This window comes from Pelophylax lessonae, assembly GCF_965119305.1.
Source record: "Pelophylax lessonae genome assembly, chromosome: 5".
Taxonomy (NCBI): Eukaryota; Metazoa; Chordata; class Amphibia; order Anura; family Ranidae; genus Pelophylax; species Pelophylax lessonae.
In genome coordinates this window covers 116,125,958-116,147,223 of record NC_138772.1, presented here as the reverse complement: position 1 = coordinate 116,147,223, position 21,266 = coordinate 116,125,958, and the positions used below count along the sequence as shown (strand labels likewise).

At 43.6% G+C, this 21,266-nt stretch overlaps 1 protein-coding gene across 1 annotated transcript in view; it reads left to right on the top strand.

Moving 5' to 3' along the window:
- Window positions 1-21,266, top strand: part of LOC309556717 (sodium channel protein type 5 subunit alpha-like) — a 600,678-nt gene that overhangs the window by 344,379 nt on the left and 235,033 nt on the right. The window contains 1 exon segment of the mRNA XM_082259196.1: window positions 1,098-1,454. Coding sequence (XP_082115322.1) covers window positions 1,098-1,454 — 357 coding nt within the window.

Sequence of the window (21,266 nt, the reverse complement as noted above, 5' to 3'; positions counted from 1 at the left end):
ATCAGGGATTGCAGACACATTATAGGAGATGGTCAGAGATTTCAGACATGATACAGGAGATGCAGACATGATTCAGGAGATGGTCAGAGATTGCAGACATGGTACAGGAGATGATCAGAGATTGCAGGCATGATACAAGAGATGGTCAGAGAATGCAGACATGATACAGGAGATGGTCAGAGATTGCAGACATACATCGGTAACCTGCACACTGCCTGAACACATAGATATTTGGAAGACACTGCAGCCAACCAGCATTACATGTGACAGTGCTCCCGGAGAGCCTTTTGTTTCCATTTAGCTAGAGTTGTGTGTGCTGCTGGATTAGTATTGCTGTAGCTGTGGTCATACCTTCTTGTATCTCCCTCCCGGCACCCCCATTCAACCCTGCTCCAGCACCTGTTTACAGTCAAATGTGGTGGGCTGGAGAGGGGTGGCGGGAGGAGGGCTACACTGCCTGCTGACTGGCTGTGGATGGAAGAGAGGAGGAGCTCTGCATATCGGCCTGCCCATCCCCGACATCAGAGCTTCGATTTGACAGCTCCTCTCACTCTCACTGTGGCTGTGGATGTTTACACTGCTGCAGGTCCTGCTAGGCTGCCAGCAATAGGTATGGGCACTGCCCCTGAATCCAGGCACAGAACCGGGGACAGACTTGGGACTGTATTCTCAGTCCGGGGACTGTCCCCGGAAACTGAAATCTGGTCCCAATTGCTTTTCAAAATAACTGAGAAAGTGCTCAGCATTGTTAACATACAGTACATTCATTTGAGACTTCTTGGATAACAATTTTCTGTAGGTATCTGTACCATATATAACCCTAGTACCTTATGATTGCTATCTTTTGGTAGTTGTGATCAGAATATATGACAGACTGGTATTATAAACATGTAATAAATATGTAACAATACAGTTATTGTTGTGGTAAAAACTGAATGCAGAGGTTAACAAAGCTTAACTTGAGATTGTGGATATAACCTTGAGAGATTTATTACAATTTTGAAAATCAAAGTCAAACAATTATAATTATGACATGTCTTAGCAGTTTACACACAAGTGTACTAAAACTATGCAATTCATTTTTATCTTTATTACAGCTCCGTGTTTTCAAACTGGCAAAATCATGGCCAACATTAAATACCCTCATCAAAATTATTGGCAATTCTGTTGGGGCTCTTGGGAACCTTACCCTTGTTTTAGCGATCATTGTCTTTATTTTTGCTGTTGTTGGAGTGCAACTTTTTGGACGGAACTACTTGGACTGTGTCTGCAAGATTAATGAAGATTGCAAGTTACCTCGATGGCACATGAGTGATTTCTTCCACTCATTTCTCATTGTGTTCCGGGTTTTGTGTGGAGAATGGATTGAGACCATGTGGGATTGTATGGAAGTTAGTGGTCAACCCTTGTGCATCCTTGTCTTCATGCTAGTCATGGTAATAGGAAATCTAGTGGTAAGTCACAATGTTTTCATTATTATTTTTTTTTTATGGGTTTGCTTCTAGTTCTCCACCATGGAAACCATGTTTAATATCTAGAGATCTTTCAAGCCTTAAACAGCATTATTCAGGTGGAGATGGCTCTATGTATTTTTCTGAATTTGTGATATAAATTAAATGTTTTCCATGTGCAGTCAGCAATACAAATCATTTGGAAATGATCATCTACAGCTGGGATGATTGGTAAAATAAATGATCCAGTTGAAGTGGATTGTTGATTTTCAAAGTATGTGTTCATTAACATAGCAGGTTGATATCAGCTCAATAACAACATATTACCCTGCTTTCCTTGAGTAAAGGCTTGTTGTATCCCAAATGATAGTTATGTTGTTAGGTCCTTGTTTTATCTACATGCAACCTGCAGTTTCTTGGCCATTCACACAAAAGCTCAAGCTAGAAGGTTAATGTGCTTCATTGAATTGGGTGTGCATGTGTGAGATTGTGTTATCACTGGCCGCAACTGGTTCCAGAGGAAATGGAGTCTATGTAGATAGCAATGTGTGGCGAAAAGAGTGCTCACAGCATGGCACTTTTTAAGCTTGTGTATATTTGGGTGTGCATGTATATAAAGAAGTTGATTTTATAAATGTATAGATATGGTACAGTTCTGCTTCAAGCTTGACCTGTGAAGTATAGTTAACCTAGAATAAATGTAGGGCTGCTTAGTCTATTAAAGTGTATGTAAACCCTAGCAAATAACTTCTCTTAAAGCAGGGTTCAACTCATTTTTGTGTTTATTAAAAGTCAGCAGCTATAAAAAGTGTAGCTGCTGACTTTTAATACATACACTCACCTGTCCCACGGTCCAGCGATGAGGCTGCCCAAAGCCTCGCTTCTCTCCCTCTTCTCTCCGTGGTGCGGGCATTGCAAGTGTGGGCACCCGGCTTTGACAGCTTGCAGATTCACAGCCAGGTGCACACTGTGCATGCACGAGCCGGAGTGGAGGGCTGGAGTGGAGGGAAGAGGAGTGTTCCTTAGATGGGATTAGGCAGACTTTAGGTTTTGCACAACAAAGGAAACACTAATGGGATTTACTAAATCTATGGAGTGAAAAATCTGGTACAGTTGTGCATGGTAGCCAATCAGCTTCTAAACCCAGCTTGTTCAATTAAGTTTTGAAAATAAAACATGGAAGCTGATTGGGTTTTATTCAGAGCTGTACCAGATTTTGCACATTCCAGTTTTAGTAAATCCCCCCATAATGTATACTCAGCATGATGAACTGGTAATATTAGCAATTTATTTTAGAGTTATCACGGATACATATAAAAAAATTCCTACAGTCCAAATAATTAAAACATTCAAACCTGACAAAGATGATTATTAAGGTTTTTCAGGTCCTGCCTACATGCTGCCCATATGAGTGCACAACAGCACCAAAACAATATACAGCAAACAGACAATCAAACCTGGTAAATACATAAATACAGAATTGAAAAAAAATACTAAAATGGTGATAATCTCTATATTAGTTGTCAAACGGCATGACTTCAAGTTCTCTCCTTGAAGTACTGCACACAAGAAGTTTTAGAATTGTGCTTGACACTCAGTAACTAGAAGGGGATCAAGTTGCTGGAAATAGTGTCATAGAATTCAGGCCCAGACTTCCATATCTGGCTTTTCCATGGAAGTTTGTTGTGTTTCTTTTTTTGTTTCCAAAATGTTGTGTTTCTATGTGTATTCATGGGAAGTTGTTTGCAAACAACAATTTGAAATAGTTCTCTTGAAAAACAGGGTGGATTCTTGTTTTCAGTGTATTCGGTCCTCAGGCATATATGCCATTAAAAGAGTGATGCTAACAAGGAACAACTGTCTCATGGGTCTAAATATTATCTAAGTGAGGATAGTAGTGGAGATCTCTGGTACTCAAAAGTATAAAACAAAATAAAGAAACCCCTGAAATGTGGACACAAGGACCCACTATTAAACATACTGTATGCCACCTCAGAATCAGGGGCGTAACTACAGGGGTTGCAGGGGTTACGATTGCTACTGGGCCCCATGCTCCAGGGGGCCCAGTAGCAAACCAGTGGGTGAACTTCCAGGATTGCAAAAGTCACACTTGCGACCGGGCCCTGGCATTGCACCACTGTGGGGAGGCCCCAAGATTGCAGGAAGGGAGCCCACTGCAGAACTTGTGAAAGGATCCTGCTGCGGGACCGTAATAAAAGGCCATGCAACGAGAATAAAGAGCCCCAGGATTAGTGGGAAGAGCCCTGGGCTTGAAGGGAAGGGCCCCGGCCAGGGATCTGGGGGGGCCCTTCATGGTTTCTTGCATCGGGGCCCTGAAGGCTATAGTTACGCCTCTGCTCAGAATATAACAAAAATATATACAAATATATATAGGAAACTGCTTCTTGCATAATATACAAAATGTATTATTCACACAAAATTCAAAAATCGTAGCAAAGACAATTAAATACCTATTGTGTCCTACCCTCAGGTGTCTTATGCAATACTAACAGAATCAACACTTGTCAAATAGATTCTAAGACTGGGTTCACATTTGATGCGGTGCAAATTCACAGAGAATTTGCTGCGGATTTGGCACTGCATCTAAATCGCAACCCTTCAATGCAAACCAATTGTGGAGTGTATGTTAAAGTGTTACTAAATCCAGGATCCTGCATTCACTATATCTGGTCTCCCACAGTACACAGATAATGGAAATGCAATTTTTTTTAGTAAATATAAACTGCTAAATACCTTTTCTCATCAGCAGTTAGAGCAGTCTTGCGACTTTTATGAGTGTCTGGTTAAAGCTTGTAGGAGGAGTTTTCATTGTCCTATGAAAATGCAGGACCCCTGACCCTCTGTCTGGACAGTGCTGATTGGCCCTGTACTGATTACATGCACACTCCTAAGAAAAAAAAAAAACACTCTTTAGCAATACAAACCAAACTGAGTATGTGCAGCCTGTCCCTTGGCTCTTTAAATATCAGGAAATATGTTGGAGTCAGTGGAAGAGGCGGATGATCAGAGGAGACAGGATCAAACAGCTTTTTTACACAATGCAGAGGGTTAACCCCTTAGGTTCCACAGTGAGTATAACAAGTATGCTTTACTGCATATACAGTGTGATTTTACTGTTGTGGGTTTTGTAATACTTTAGGTTATTTGCAGAATTTGCAGAATTGGATCGCATGGGTGTGAACACTTTAACATACACTCCGCAATTGGTTCACATGGATGGGTTGCGATCCAATTCGGGTGTGGGCGAAAAAAAAGGGTCCTGCACCAGTTTGGCTCTGCACCAAATCCATGGCTCAAATTGCATCCCAGAGACACTGCATGTAGTTTGCACAGGAATGTACCACAACAGTGTAAACCATGTCTAAAAAGTATCGTAGTAAATATTTGTAAATATACAGAAATTTTATAAACTATCCTGTGCTTATGGGCACATCCCCTAACAAGGGGTATATTAATCCAACAGAGCTCACTGGACCCATCAAATATAGAGGTTGACATCCGTGTAAACTTAATCCAATTTCTGTGACATGGCAGACATACCAAGTAAGTTTCTAATTGCACAGATTAATGCCAATCAAATGCAACAGCTTAGGATGCAGATATCTACCAATGTATGTTTCCAGTGGTCTTCCTGAGACCCCTATGTACAGCACTGTATAAGTCCATCATCACACACCATATAAATGGTCAGTCATCTAGCATCTAAGTCACAGCAGTCCTATTGGGTGTGACTGCAAATGTACTGTACATGCTAAATAACTGCTTAGATGCAACAGCTCAGAATCCTAACATCTGGCAAAGTCTGTCCCATTCGTCACATTTAATGAAATCAGGTAGTGGACTCACTACTGTATGATAAAAACTAAACTTGAATTAACTCCAAGCTTTTGGGCTAACAGTAGCTTGCACAGTGTTCTCTGTGGCCACTGGCAGAGGACCAGAGAAACCAGTCAGGTTTGGTCTTGAGCCCTCCTTGGAAATTAGCTCTCTCCTAACTTTGTATGGACCTCTCTGGGTTTCCGATAAGTATATCTGAGTACTTCCACCCTTACAATCAGATAATAATTATAAACTTTGTAAATACTATTTAGTTTGTATTTTGTTTATTTTTGCATTCATATGGTCCTAATTAGATTAGACTGTTTAAATATTTCTTGTTCCATGTGGGAATTGTGGAAACATTTTAATATAATGGGGTTAATTTACTAAAGGCAAATAGACTGTGCACTCTGCAAGTGTAGTTGCTCTAGAGCAGGGGTCCTCAAACTACGGCCCGCGGGCCGCATGTGGCCCGCCAGGGTCCTGAACCCGGCCCGCCGGCCGGTGTTCTGACAGATTGCTATACTCCCGTCGCTTCCGGGGGCGGTAGTCATGAAACAGCTGTGAGAGACAGCATGTGTGCGCAGACAGGTCGGCTTGCCGCTGTTACAGTCATCGTCTCTGACAAGGTATAGCAGTCCTTACAGGGGGCGGGGTGGGGAGGAACATTTTGCAGAGCTCACTTAGCGGAGGCGGGGCGGGAGGGTTGAAGGAGGCGGGAAGGAAGTTTGGCCGTCACATTAATACAGGCATTCTAGTCCCGCCCCCTGTATGGACTGCTATGTATACCTTGTCAGAGTCGATGACTGTAACAGCGGCAATCCGTCCTGTCTGCGCATGTGCACTGGCGAGTCTCACAGCTGTTTCATGATGTACCGCCACCGGAAGTGATGGGGGTATAGCATTCTGACAGGGTAAAGCTGTGGTCACTCTGGCATTGAAAGGGGGCACGTTGTGGTTCCTCTGCTTTGAAAGGGGGCACGCTGTGGTCACTTTGCATTGAAAGGGGGAACGGTGTGGTCCCTCTGCTTTGAAAGGGGGCACGCTGTGGTCACTTTGCATTGAAAGGGGGCACGCTGTGGTCCCTCTGCATTGAAAGTGGGGCACGCTGTGGTCCCTCTGCTTTGAAAGGGGGCACGCTGTGGTCACTTTGCATTAAAAGGGGGTATGCTGTGGTCACTTTGCATTGAAATGGGGGCACGCTGTGGTCAATCTGGCATTGAAAGGGGGGCATGCTGTGGTCACTTTGCATTGAAAGGGGGTACGCTGTGGTCACTTTGCATTGAAAGGGGGCACGCTGTGGTCCCTCTGCATTGAAAGGGGGCACGCTGTAGTTACTTTGCATTGAAAGGGGGGCACGCTGTGGTCACTCTGGCATTGAAAGGGGGCACCCTGTGGTCACTCTGCATTGAAAGGGGGCACGCTGTAGTCACTCTGCATTGAAAGGGGGCACGTTGTGGTCACTCTAGCATTGAAAGGGGGGCATGCTGTGGTCACTCTGGCATTGAAAGGGGGGCACGCTGTGATCACTCTGGCATTGAAAGGGGGCACCCTGTGGTCACTCTGGCATTGAAAGGGGGCACCCTGTGGTCACTCTGGCATTGAAAGGGGGAACGCTGTGGTCACTCTGCATTAAAAGGGGGCACGCTGTGGTCACTCTGCATTGAAAGGGGGCACGCTGTGGTCACTCTGGCATTGAAAGGGGGCACGCTGTGGTCACTCTGGCATTGAAAGGGGGCATGCTGTGGTCACTCTGGCATTGAAAGGGGGCATGTTGTGGTCACTCTGGCATTGAAAGGGGGCATGTTGTGGTCACTCTGGCATTGAAAGGGGGCATGCTGTGGTCACTCTGCATTGAAAGGGGGCACGCTCTGGTCACTCTGCATTGAAAGGGGGCACGTTGTGGTCATACATATATATAAATAAAACAATAAATATTGTATTGTTTTTCCTGTTTTTGTGTGCACTACAAATGAAATATGCGCATTGGAATTCGTTCATATTTTTTTTTCAAACTATAGTCCGGCCCCCAACAGTGTCTGAGGGACCGTGAATTGGCCCCCTGTTTAAAAAGTTTGAGGACCCCTGCTCTAGAGCTTAGTCAATTAGGTGATGCTTTACTTTGCAAAGAATACTCAATTACATGCAAGGAAAATGTAAAAAAAAACAGCTTTTTTCTTTGCTTGCAAATTTTTGAATATGAACGTTAGCAGAGCTTACCCTTTATTCACTAAGCTCTGGAACAACGGCACTCACAGAGTGCAACTGTACTTGTCTTTAGTAAGTCAACCTCAAGGTCAATTGGTAGATGCTGATGAGCTCCAAAGTTCAGGACTGACATGTTCAAATATTAATTAATTTATCTTTAGCTGGTGTAGTATGTATCAAAAAAAACATTGTGTAAACTAACTAATGTCAGATACAGTAAAATGCAATGAGCTGAGAAAGGGGGTTTTGGAAAAATGCACAAATATACTCATAGAAAGAAAAAACAAGCTAAGTTGCATGAAATGCACAATGTTTATTGGATGTTGTTGGTGGGGCAATTCAATCTTTGTATTTTGCCTTTTGTAAAAAATGTATTTCTCTTACGTCCTCTGACAGTCACCGCCCACTCATACAGTCTTCACCAATGGGTATTGACCTCTTATCCATAGGAGCAAGCTAGGCATAAGACTTGTTAAAAACAAAGTAAAGTAAAGTAAAGTAAAGACACACCTATGGGGGCTGTCCCACTGGTCCAATACCCCCCTGCAATCAGCCATCCCAACTCAGTTTGTCTTCTGCCTAGTTAGGAGTGAGATAGGCTCTCCCTGTTCTGGGGATACAGTCTCAGCCTTTTCTTCTGTTTTTATGATTTTATTTCTGAAAAATTTGTTTTTTTCTTTGCACTACTAGCTGTTTATTTTATCAGCGTTTAGTTAGTCACTTCTTCAAGATGATGACGGCGTTGCGGAGCTGGAAGTCGCACTGGTCGTCCTGGTGTTCCAGGACAGTGGGACTTATGGAATCCCAGCCCGCCATTGAGCATTTAGCGGGCTATGTGTTCGCCCAGGCTTCGCAAACGACCCATCCCTGTCCTTAGGGATGCAGCCTGCGAGGTGGCTACCTCGCCTGGACGTCTCCCCACGGTTCTCCGTGCACTGCTAGCATCCTGCGTTTTTGGCTGACGGCACCCCCGCCATCTGAGGGTGGGAGGTTTCCCGTCGATGAGAGGCACCCCACACCATCGGGTTCGGTAAGTACACTCTGTGTGGGGCCTCTGTCTGGGGCTGGCAGTCCTGTGTGTCTGTGTTATCCCCTCATGTCTGTGCGTTTTTGGGCTCCCTGATCCCTGTCCCTGCGGGGGCTCTCTCACAGCTGGTGCGCTATGTGGGTTTGTGGGGGTCCCTCTCCTATGTCACTTTATGATGCTTTTGGAGGTGCAGACACGTGTGGCGACTGCTGCGGGGTTAAATACCGCCGGTCCGCCATTTTAGGTGTGGGCAGCATGCTGGCTTCACTGTGGGCGCTTATATAGCAGTGTATGTAGTGTAATAAAAAGTGGTTGAAACACACAGGGGAATTGTCAAACACTCGCCCAGCGCTAAAAATCTTGAGAGTAAAAACCACATAACCATAAAACAACTCGGTATAAATATCATTTTTTTTTTTTTTTCTGATCGCAGCTACTGTAAAAGAAGACAATCTAAAATGTAATGTAATAAATACTAAAACCAACAATGTCCAGCATGAATCACATTCAGCAGCGCTTAATATGTATATAACATATCCTGATCATATAGTCCTCATGTAAGAGAGTTAAACCGCCAAAACAGTCTCTATAAAACAAGCCAGTTATTCCTCAAATATTCGGTGTTCCCGGTGTTCTAAAATACTCAATCCGGTATAAGCCTTCACCACACCATCAGTGACCCCTAAAGAGTGGGCACTCACCAGAAATAACATGAAAATGCGCATGTAAGCATTGGTTGCTTGGACCCTTGATACTTCCGACCACATCTGCTCTCACCAGAAGGACTCCGTTTGCCGGTCTTTGTCAGGGATCAGTTCATAACCATAAAAAAATTGGAAAGATAGGAGGCACAATAGTGTGATACCGTTTCAAAAAAACTTTATTTAGTACCCACACTTTCACATAAAAACCCCCACTTCCAATATGCTTACATCAAAGATAGAAATATTCAAGCCTGTAATTGGTAATCACGATGTGATGGCCTGCTCACCGTTCCTGCACAGGATCTGACCGTGTGGCTCATGGATAAGCTCCGGAGTTCGACCAAGACCTTAGTGACTACCAGGGAAACAGCGTGCCTGTGTCCTGACGCGTTTCGTCGTGTGCGACTTCAACAGAGGACCCACTGTGTAGTGTGTTTTGGCGCCTTGCGGCGCCATCTTGTGTGTGGCAATGTGTTTTTTGCTGAGCACATGTCGGCGGCCATTTTACCGAAGCCTCCCATTACTTTCTATGGGCAACCATTTTTCCCTGGTCTAAAATCCTAGTTCAGCCTATTGCGGTGACATCACTTCCTCTTTCTGCATAGAGGAGATCGGCAGGCGCGTAGGTAACACTTGTAGGGTCTGTCTGGCTGTCTTTTTTGTGGGAATACCTCTGGCTGTCAGCTTATTCCTGCTTGGGGGGTCATTTTGCATAGTCCCTCATAGCCGTGTACTGCGGGGGATCACGGTGCTCTTAAACGGCCAGTACCTAAAAAAAAAAAAAAGTTTTTTTATTATGGAGTCCCAGGACTGCAAATTTCCCCCAGCCTTGGTGGAGGGTTCAGAGTCCTCTGAATCCTCTGCTCTGACTACTCTGTCTGCTGCACTTGCGACTTTGACATCAAAAGTGGATTTTCTGATGTCCGCACAGCGTACTGGAAAAAGGCCTAGGCTCTCTTTTTCATCTGATTCTGACATGGTTGCCGTAGGTAGCGTGCCCCTTGATGGGTTTCGCTCTCCTCAGTCTGAGGGGGAGGCGGAGGTTGTGGGGGTAGATGATTCCCCCCTGGGACGGCCGAGGACCACGCAGCTATGGATGCGCTGATCCTTTCCATTAAGGAAACACTACATTTAGAGGATGAGCCCGATCCTCCGGGGATAGTGTCCTCTTTTGGTACACACAGATCCCGTAAGGCAGCACGGGTTTTTCCTTGCCTCGCTGAGTTTCACGCAACTGTGAATGAACAATGGCGTAACTTAAAGCGCACTTTTGTGGTGCCCAAAAAGTTTCAACTTCTTTACCCCGTTTCGTCTCCTACGGATTCATGCTGGTGTGTGGCTCCTACTGTGGATCACACTGTGGCCAGGTTAAACAAGGCCACTCTAGTACCCACCTAGGATTCTCCGGTATTTAGGGATCCTACGGATAGGAGGCTGGAATCTCTTGCCCGCCATGCTTACATGGTGGCGGGTTCCATGCTGAAACCTATCTTCGCCTCTGTAATGGTGGCTCAAGCTGTGGCGGATAGGACCAAGGTGCTCAGATGCACCCTCGTGGCTAATTCTGCTCCCTCTACTACACTGGAGATGGTGGACCAGATTTATCAAGGGGTCATGTACTTGTGCGATGCGGCCTTAAATGAGGCCCCGTTAGCTGCGCGCCTATCCAGTGTCGCGGTGCTTAACCGTCGCCTGATTTGGCTGAAAAGTTGGTCTGCTGACCAGACTTCCCGTATGCGGGGTCTCGCCTTTTTGGGGAATCCCTGGATGAGTTGGCTAAGGGTGTCACTGGCGGCAAAAGCACTCTGTTGCCCCAGAATCCTAGGGGTAAGTCTTTCCGCGGTAAGCGGGGCCCCTTCTTTAAACCAAACCAGGGGCCCTTTCGTGCCTTCAAGGCGCAGGGCAAGGGGAAGCCCTTCAAGGGCTAGAGTGGTCAGAGAAAGCCCTGGACGGGCCATCCAAAAGCCGCCCAGGCTGGTGCGGCGGCCCAGTCCGCCACTGCCTAAAGGGACGCCCTCACCCGTTTCAGGGGTGGGGGGACGTCTGCGCGGTTTCCTCCAACCTTGGCTGCTCTGGATTCCGGACAGGTGGGTTCAGAAAATCATTTGATCGTGTTACAAGATCGAATTCCTTTCGTGACCAGCAGACAGATTCTTTCCCTCAAATCTTCATTTGACCCCAGATCGGTTGCAGGATCTGCTTGCCCAGTGCCACATCGGGACAGATTTCGGGGGTTTTATTCTAATCTGTTCACTGTGCCCAGAAGTTCTGTATGGAATCGCTCCACTCGGTGGTGGCCTCTTTGAGTCCGGGAGATTTCCTGGCCTCCATCGACCTGAAGGATGCGTATTTACACATCCCCATATTCGAGGGTCATCAGAGGTACCTCCGATTCGCTATCGCGGAGGAACACTATCAGTTTGTGGCGTTACCTTTCAGTCTCGATTCGGCTCCAAGGGTCTTTACCAAAGTGCTGGCTCGAGTGCCAGTCAGAGCCTGATGCACGATCTGTCCACCGCGGTTCAGAGGCTCCAGGAGTTCGGATGGACCATCAACGTTCAGAAGTCGACTTTGTCTCCTTCGGTTCGTCTCCCATACTTGGGAATTGGCCTGGACTCCGCCCAAGCGAAGGTGTTTCTGCCGGAGGACAAGCTCCGGATCCTGCAGAACGAGGTCGGGTCCCTCAGGGACAACGAGTCCTCGTCGCTCCGGACCTGTATGCGCTCCGTGGGTTTGATGGTGTCAGCCTTCGAGGCGATACCGTTTGCTCAGTTTCACACGCGGGCTCTATAAGCGGAGATCCTGGCCAGATGGGACAGGCGTCCTCAGTCCCTGCACCCAGAGGTGTTTCAAATGCTGTGTGCAAAATGGGGATCCCCAGATGTGGATCTGTTCGCGTCTCGGCTAAACAACAAGGTGGGAAGGTTCGTGGCAAAAATGTGCGATCCTCTGGCAGACGCCTCGGATTCGCTGGTGGTGCCTTGGCACCGATATCGTCTGATGTATGCCTTTCCTCTGATTCAGTTTTTGTCCAGGTTCCTTTGCAGGTTGTTCTCGGAACCAACGTTGGTGATTCTGGTGGCACCAGACTCATTCAACTAGCCGTCGAGTCTCCATGGCGGCTCCCGTTACGGGACGATCTACTGTCTCAGGGACCGATCTTCCATCCTGCTTTACAGTTGCTGGCTTTAACGGCGTGGCTGTTGAAAGCCAGGTCCTGAGAGACAGGGGTCTCTCCTCGGAGGTCATTCCTCCCTTGCTCAAAGCAAGGAAGGCCTCGTCTGGTAAGGTTTATTATCGTACCTGGAAGGCTTATTTTGCCTGGTGTGAAGCCAGGGGCTTCCCTCCTCGGTCCTATTCGGTGGCTAGGGTGTTGGCCTTCCTACAAACTGGTGTGGACCAGCGCCTTGCGTTGACCACGATTAACGGCCAGTTGTCTGCACTGGCTGTTCTTTTTCAGCGCCCTTTGGCGTCTAACTCTCTGATTCGCACCTTTATTCAAGGTGTGCGTCACTTGGCCCCTCCTCGGAGGGCGCCTCTACCTCCATGGGACTTGAACTTGGTTCTGTCCGTTCTACAACATTCTCCCTTTGAAAACATCAGGAAAATTTCTTTGCCTCTGCTGTCTAAGAAGGTTGCCTTTTTAGTGGCGATCACTTCTGCCCGCAGAGTGTCGGAGTTGATGGCCTTGTCCTGCCTCTCCCCTTACCTGGTGGTTCATAAGGATAAGGTGGTCTTGCGACCTAACTAGTCTTTCCTTCCAAAGGTGGTTTCTGACTTTCACCTTAATGAGGACATTGTTTTGCCTTCGCTCTGTGCGAATCCCAAACATCCTAAGGAGTTTGCTTTGCATTCCTTGGATGTTGTCAGGGTGATCAGGGTTTACCTGTTGTCCACTGAATCCTTTCGGAAGTCGGATTCTCTTTTTGTGCTTCCTGAGGGACCTCGGAAGGGTATGGCTGCGTCTGCGGTGACCATTTCAAAATGGATCAGACAGACGATTGTACAGGCCTATTCGATTAAGGAACGGGTTCCGCCCTTCCCTGTCAAGGCGCACTCTACCAGAGCGGTGAGTGCGTCCTGGGCCTTCCGGCATCAGGCTTCGGTGGCCCAGGTGTGCAAGGGCTTGGTCGTCTGTGCACACCTTTTCAAAGTTCTATAAACTTGATGTTCTGGCATCAGCAGATGCCTCTTTTGGCCGCAAAGTTCTGGGTGCGGCAGTACCTTAAGGGGACCCTAGTTTTGCAGGGCCCTGACTGTTGTTGGCCCTTGTTTATTTGCTTTCCTGGGTTATTGCTCCAGTTGAGCTTTTGTTACCGGAGGATACCTTTCTGTTCACGTAAGGTTCCTTTCTCTGCTGTGGGTGCTGCGTTGCCTTTTCTGATGGTTGCGTTTCCCACCCCTCATGTCTACACTGCTTTGGGACATCCCATTGGTGAAGACTGTATGAGTGGGCGGCGACTGTCAGAGGACGTAAGAGAAAACTGAATTTTTGTAAAATCTTACCGTCAAATTCCTTTCTTGGAGTCCTCTGACAGTCGCCACCCCCGCCCCTCTATTGGGGTTCTTTGGACTTTAACTGCTTGCTACCAAACTGAGTTGGGATGGCTGATTGCAGGGGGGTATTGGACCACTGGGACAGCCCCCATAGGTGTCTCTATGTAAATTACTTTGTTTTTAACAGGTCTTATGCCTAGCTTGCTCCTATGGATAAGAGGTCAATACCCATTGGTGAAGACTGTATGAGTGGGCGGCGACTGTCAGAGGACTCAGAGAAAGGAATTTTACGGTAAGATTTTACAAAAATTCAGTTTCTCTTGATTCTGTTTGCTGGTTATTTTTTCTACTGTCTTTTGACTGAGAAGTATTTGTTTGCACTAAATCCCCCCCTTCCCAATCAGAACCACCAATTTATAGGGTTCCAATGGTGAAGATTTTTCATGTATCACCAGAAAACTGCTTTGTATGCATATACCAGAAAAGGCATGTTGGAGCTTTCTATTTGGGTTATAGAAGCATGCTATAGGTATGCCAAAAATATATATACAGTATAAAAACATAACACAGATATTGCGAGAAAAAGATACAAAAAAAAAAGGTCAGAGAAAATAACAAATTTTTCACTAATGACACTGAAAATACTCTGAAGCTCAGTATTTACTGTATATAGGATGTTTATAGGAGTTACGAGAATCAGTAATTAAACAAGTGTACATACTGTACCATAGTTTGATGATTGTGCCAAGCAGTGGTGGATAAATTGTAGCTCTGGCTGTTCCACTTTATGACAACCCCCCCCCCCCAGCCCCACCAATTTAAAAGGATCATACACAGGGGTCATCGTACTTACAGTAGACATCTGCGTTTAGTAATCGGAAAGAGTGTGTACATTTCTAATTGGATTTTTTTGAAGTGGTATACTGCTTACAAATCATATGGTGATAAATATGTATAATATTGTGTATACTCATTGTATTAAAGGAATCCTTTACTGAATACAAAGGCAGCCACTTCTCATATTTATCTGAAAAAAGTCTCAAGACTTGCAAACCTTGGATTGGGCACTGAAATGCTGAATTTTCTTTACATCCTCATGGCCCCCTGGAGTATTGTGCCATTCCCAATTTGCCTTTTTTTTTTAACCACTTTACCACTAGAGCATTTTGCTGTCTGGGCCACTTTTTGCGATTCGGCGCTGTGCGACTTTAACTGACAATTGCGCGGTCATGCAACGCCGTACCCAAACGAAATTTACGTCCTTTTTTCCCCACAAACAGAGCTTTCTTTTGGTGGTATTTGACCACCTGTGCGATTTTTACTTTTTGCGCTATAAACAAAAAAAGAGCATTTATTTTGAAAAAATAACAATATTTTTAACATTTTTTTATATGAAATTCCCCCCAAAAAAGATGTAAAAAACAATTTTTTTTTAAATTTTTGGCCAATTTGTTTTCTGCTACCTATGTTTGGTAAAAATAATCGCAATAAGCGTATTTTGATTGGTTTGCGCAAAAGTTATTGCTTTTACTAACTATGGGAAAGATTTCTGTCATTTTTGGTGTTTTTTTTTTAACGCGTAATGACGGCGATCTGCGATTTCTTTTGCGGGACTGCGACATTGCAGCGGACAGATCGGACCCTTGACTGACATTTTTGACACTTTTGGGGGTACCAGTGACATTACTGCAGTAATCAGTGCTATAAATATGCACTGTTACTGTAAAAATGACACTGGCAGGGAAGGGGTTAATTTTATTGGAGAGGGAGGGGTTAATGTATGCCTGGTGCTTACTAACGTGTGGGGGGGGAGGTGACTGAGTGAGTGAGGGACAGATCGGATGTTCAGCTATGCTGAACACTCCGATCTGTCACTCCCTGTCACTTAGGAGATCCGCTCGCTCTGTTTACACAGGCGGGCGGATCTCCAAACTGGATTCCCCGACGATCGGGGCAGAGCAGCGGCGATCGCCGCTGCTCCTCCCCTGGCCCGACTCCCGCTGTGAATGAAAACAGCGGGAGCGCGCCTCCAGGGGGAGGAGTCTGGCGACGTAGGTCTACGTCGTCAGACGATAACGAGCCACTTTGCTGCAGTAGTACTACGGTACTCAGCGGTAAAGTGGTTTATCTGCTACTGATGCCAACACTCACAGGGAAGATAGTTTGAAAGTTGAATCTTTCAGCAAGGACATTATAATGGTCCAAGTAACCCCATACTAGAACAGAAAAGGAAAAAGGAAATGTAAACTGGCAATGTGCTGAGTATTTTTGAAAGGCCAGCCACAAATTAAAATACACACACAGCGGTAAACAAGAATCTGTTGCAGGTATCTAAATACAACTGTGTCCAACAGGGATTCCATAATGCAGATGGAGCTGCACCGGTGCCAGTATGTTTGTTTTTTTCCGGAATGAAAAGTTGGAGGCACATCCACCTGGTTAAATGCTAATTTTTTCTAAATGGAAGATTTTGATCCTAATGAATTATGACCTGCATGTTTCTCTCCCATTCTACCATCATTCATTGTTAGAGTTTGTTTAGCACTTAAACCCGAGGTTTAGTTTTTTTTTTGGGGTACAGCACCAAAGAATAATTATGTGTAGTGGTGTGTATCCTGTTACCTGCAGGTGGCTATTTTCCTTTGCTTTAAAGCAATGGAAAAGCGGTCTCCAAACTTTCAAAAGAAAGTACTAGAGTACTGTCTTTTAGGCGTCAAGGGGGTGGGCTGTTCCCAATGGGAGTAAACAATGCCCGATCTTGGTATTAGGGGGAGAAATAGTTGCTGTCAGTGGCAGGAATAGTGCCCAACTGTTTAGTGTCAATGGCAGGAAATATGCTCTGGTGTTGGTGTCAGCGGCAGGAATAAAGCCTCAAGAGCCAGATAAAGGCAAGCAAAGGCAACGTTTGGAGACCACTGCTACTGAGAAAAGTTGAACCGTTCAAATCACTTCTGTGAATGGTTGGTGGAGCAGTTGAATGAAAGATTCTCCCCTACCCATTCAGAGAAGGCAAAGAATTGTGGGGCAAAAGTTGTAAGAGTTCTACATAGGCAGATGAGGAGTGTTCGAACAGAGGAACTTTCCTACGTAGCAGTGGCTGCTGTTTACCTTTAGAATGCTAGAAGACAGTCACTCAAATTAGTATCCAGTGGCTCTGAGGAGGCACAGCAGGGAAGATTTTTACCAGAGGTAGCTACTTGCAGTTAATGGGATACACACCATTAACCATGACTAATGTGTCTGGTGCTGTATTCCAAAAAAAAAAATACCAAACTTCAGCTTTAAATCGGAACTATACTCACTTCCCCTGACTTTCCCTGATGTGGAAACATCTCTGTCCCTTATTTTTCACTTTTCGGGATGTTTGGCCATCTAAATTGGCTTGGTAAAATTGACGTAACTCTTAAACACATGCACTGGAATTCATTCATTCATTCATTCTGGCACAAAGGAATAGTGGGAGGGTTAAGTGAGCATTGGATGTGCGTGTTTTTTTTTGCAGAATAGACATAGCATATCTTTTCTGCAATAATGAACTTGCCTGCTCACAGTTTTATACTATTTCAAGTTAACTCTAGTTTAATACATTTAAATCTTAACTTCAGCCAATACATTTGATTTTATTTAGTTTTGGATAGAAAAGGAAAAGGTTGGAGCCTTTGTCAGATTTCCATTGCTATCTGTGTCCATTTTGGGAAGACTTTCTTTCTTTTCCAGTCAGGACAGATAAGATACTGTACCTTCAACTAGAGCACAGACAAAAATGAAAACACATTTATAGTAAAGTGATGATTGCAATTTGTGCCTTCCTGTGACAACCACAACCCCATTTTTTTGGTACAGGTGTTACAGGGATAAGGAGTGAGGGAAAATCTCCCCAATGAGGTCACCAAAAGAAGTATAAACTGACAGAAAATCATGCCCTTCCCCACTCAATAAAAAAAAACAAAAAAAAAACGGTTAGGGTTAGTAATTTAGTAAAGTAAAACATTTTTTTTCTGGTGTCAGAGATAGAACATATATTGTCAAAAAAATGGTGCTGCACCTGTTTATTTATTTATTTATTTTTTTACTTTTTTTTTTTATTTGCATATAACTTTACAAAAATAGTTTCAAAAATGGGATTTCACATATCCACATTTGTTTATCAAGAAAAAGCAGTATTCAATAACTGTAAATCTGTAATATTTTTCTCCTTTTTTAACCCTTACCACCCCCCTCCCCCTCCCCCAGGACTCCCTCCCCTTCCTGCCTGTAACTTCCTTCCTCCGATATTTCTCCAAAGTAATCATGTTTAATCATTTATTTCAGTATATTTAATTGATTTTTTAAATTCTATCCATTTTCCCCATTTTTCTTTCATGTTTATTGGAATCTCCTCTTGCGAATTACAAATATATTCCATATTAAATATGTTGTTTATTTTATTACACCATTCCTTTAATTTTGGACCGTCAACTTTTCTCCACTTTTTTGGTATTATTCCCTTTGCTGCATTTAACAGGGTTGGGACCAGAGTCATCCTATATTTTTTTAATGATATTGTTGTTTTATGGAATAAGCATACTCATGGGTCATTTGGTATCGTTATTCCTGTGATTTCCCCGGTCAATTGTCAGACTTTTATCCAAAATTCTCTTATTTTTGGGCAATCCCAGAATATGTGGTACATTGTTCCTGTATTACTGTCTTGTCTGGTTGATATTTATTTATTAATTCAGGCGTAATGTACCATCTTAACAGACATTTATAATTTAGTTCTATTGTACTCACGTCTATGGCTATGGATCCTACCGCCTTCAGTAAAACCTCCGATTCCTGTTTTAACAATTGTGCCCCTATTTCTTTCTCCCATTTTAACATGAATGGAGGTTTCTCCGAGCTGTGCCACTCTGTCAGCATTTTATATATTTGGCTGCACCTGTTTAACTTTGATCTGTTCTATGTTGTCCAAGTAGAGCTCCACCAGTTCAGGATTGCCTGCCTTAAAAATGTATGTCCATCCAGCACTTTTTTTCTTAGTTTTGGCTAGAGAGATGAAAGATTACAATCCCTGTCAGGTTTTTACGGCTATCTATGTCTCTTTTAAAAAAGATTTACCCTCACTTCCCCCTGTCTGGCTAACATTGTTTTACCAGACCAGAAGTGAGCAGGACTCCCCAGCAGCAACACATATAGAAATAAAAATGTGTTTCCTTAGTAGAATATAGGGAGGATTAAACCACTGCCAGATTTTTATTTCTGTGTGTGTCCTTGTTGCAGCTTTTCCCACAATACTTCTCTGTTCTTCGCTGAAACTGTTGTCACCAGGACAGAAAGTGAGGATAAATCTCTCCAAATGAGTTGCAAATAGCATTAAAAACCTAGCAGGAGTTCTAAACCTTGCGTGCTCTATCCAAAACTAGAAAAAAGTTTTTGGCCTGACATACAAATTGGCTGTGTTTTTGCTCCCCGTTTAATAATTTATTTACAACACCCATGACTCTTGGATCCAATAGATTTTTATTGCACAATAGAAATAATGAGTCCTTAAATATAAAACCAACAGAGCTGCCAATCACAGCTGGTAAGCACATTGTAAATGAATAGAAAAGTAGGCTTACCTCTTGGGAGTTCCATTTTATCACACTTTTTTTAGCAGATTAACTCCACCTGGCAGCTGGTAAATACAGATGGTTCTACTGCACTTAAGAAGGCCAGCGATCAATTTAATTATTTATTGCTTCCCACTAAACAAACCCCTATTGATAAGCCTGCTGGACGTACCAGTGAAAAGCCACATTATATTGGTAGCTTTTATATTGTGACTTCCTGCATTACCATCGTAAGCTTATCTGTTGATGAACACTCCTACATTTCTTCCCCCATACTTTACATTTATTTTATTCCTAAATTTGGCTTTAGAAACAATCCAAATTAATTTTGTTGCATGCAGAGCAGAAATTCATTTGCAGTTAATTAGAAAATTCAGATTAGCCCCCCACAAGGTACGTTGGATGACATCCTATTACTGCTGGGTTGTATGTTTTCCTATATTAACATTGCTCACAATGGTATAGGGAGATCTTTTGTTAAGCTTAGAACTTTAAAGATTTTTGTGCAGGAAGGTATTGGCATGTACTTTGGGAACTCTGAAGTTTCTGTCTTTACATTTTTTTCTGATGTCACATGTAGTGATGCAAAAAACCTATTTGCGATAATAAAAGGAATTTACTTTATTTTCTGCTGATATTACTCTTTGTAAGGACATGGCCAGGTGAATAAGACCTAAGGCACAAGACTTTTTTTTAATTCTATAGAATATCTATAGCTGAAAATATTTTTTTCAGTTTGGATAAAGGGTTTAGGTCCATTTAGAGATGAAATCTCTCCAAAGTAATGTAAATCATATTACTACGTGTCCCTATTGGAAGTTTCACCCTGACTTACTGTTCTGGTGGCAACTCAGAATCCTATAAATAGTAATGGAAATTTCTGTAGTGGGGAAACAGATGCAAATAAAATCCTTACTAAGGTTTTAACCTCTCTCTACCCTATTTTCTTTTTTAATTGAAAGATTTGCTTTTAGAAACAATTAAATGTGCAGATGCTAGTCAAAATAGCATCATGTTCAACAAGTATTAACAAAGCAGTAACAACAATCTCATTGATTGGCTTTCCTAAAGCCCAACTCCATACAAAACATTTTATTTAATTTTGTATAGAGTGGAAAAGGATTAAAGCCTTTGTCTAGTTTTGATCACTGGCTATTTGCGATTAGGAAGATTTTTCCTCACTTCTTTTCTGCATTGAAAGTACTAGAAAATCTCTCTTAGAGACACAAGTAAGATTTTGAACTTCTGTCAATGTTTTTATTGTTTTCACATTGACAAGGGCACCCCCATTTCTTCTATGAATAAAGCTAAAATATCCCCTATGGAGTGACAGAAAGAAAAACGCTGTCAAATTTTGATTAAACATTTTTTTTTATGGAATTAGGGTTGAACTTTTTTAAAGCAGCCTTTAACTCTAGTTTAGGAGTGTTGAATGCAGACCTTAATAGGACTAATGGGTGTAGCTTTAAACAAGCATTTAGCTGACTCATCAGGTGTTTAGCAAGTTTCAGCTTTGATTGTTGTGTATAAAGATGTTAGGGGTTATTTATTAAAACTAGGGAGTGCAAAATATGGTGAAGCTGGGCATTGTAACCAATCAGCTTCTAACTTTAATTTATTCAAATAGGCTTTGACAAAAAAAACAAAAAAACAAAACTGATTGGTTTCTATGCCGAGCTGCACCAGTTTTAGTAAATCAACCCCACTGTATGTGAAGGCTTTCACAATGTGCAGAGCCCAGAAATACTGGAGTCCGTGTCTATTGTGACTTGGCACAGCTCAAGGGTACACAAGAGGCTTGCTGAGCATTGGTGTATACTAAAACATTTGTCTCAATAAAAATCTTCTGTACCAAGTACCAGGGAGGGCTCATGTGTTCAGTGTGTAAATGCCTGGGTTGTTTTAGAAGATATCGGGCCTGATTTACTAATGTGTGAAGTGAGAA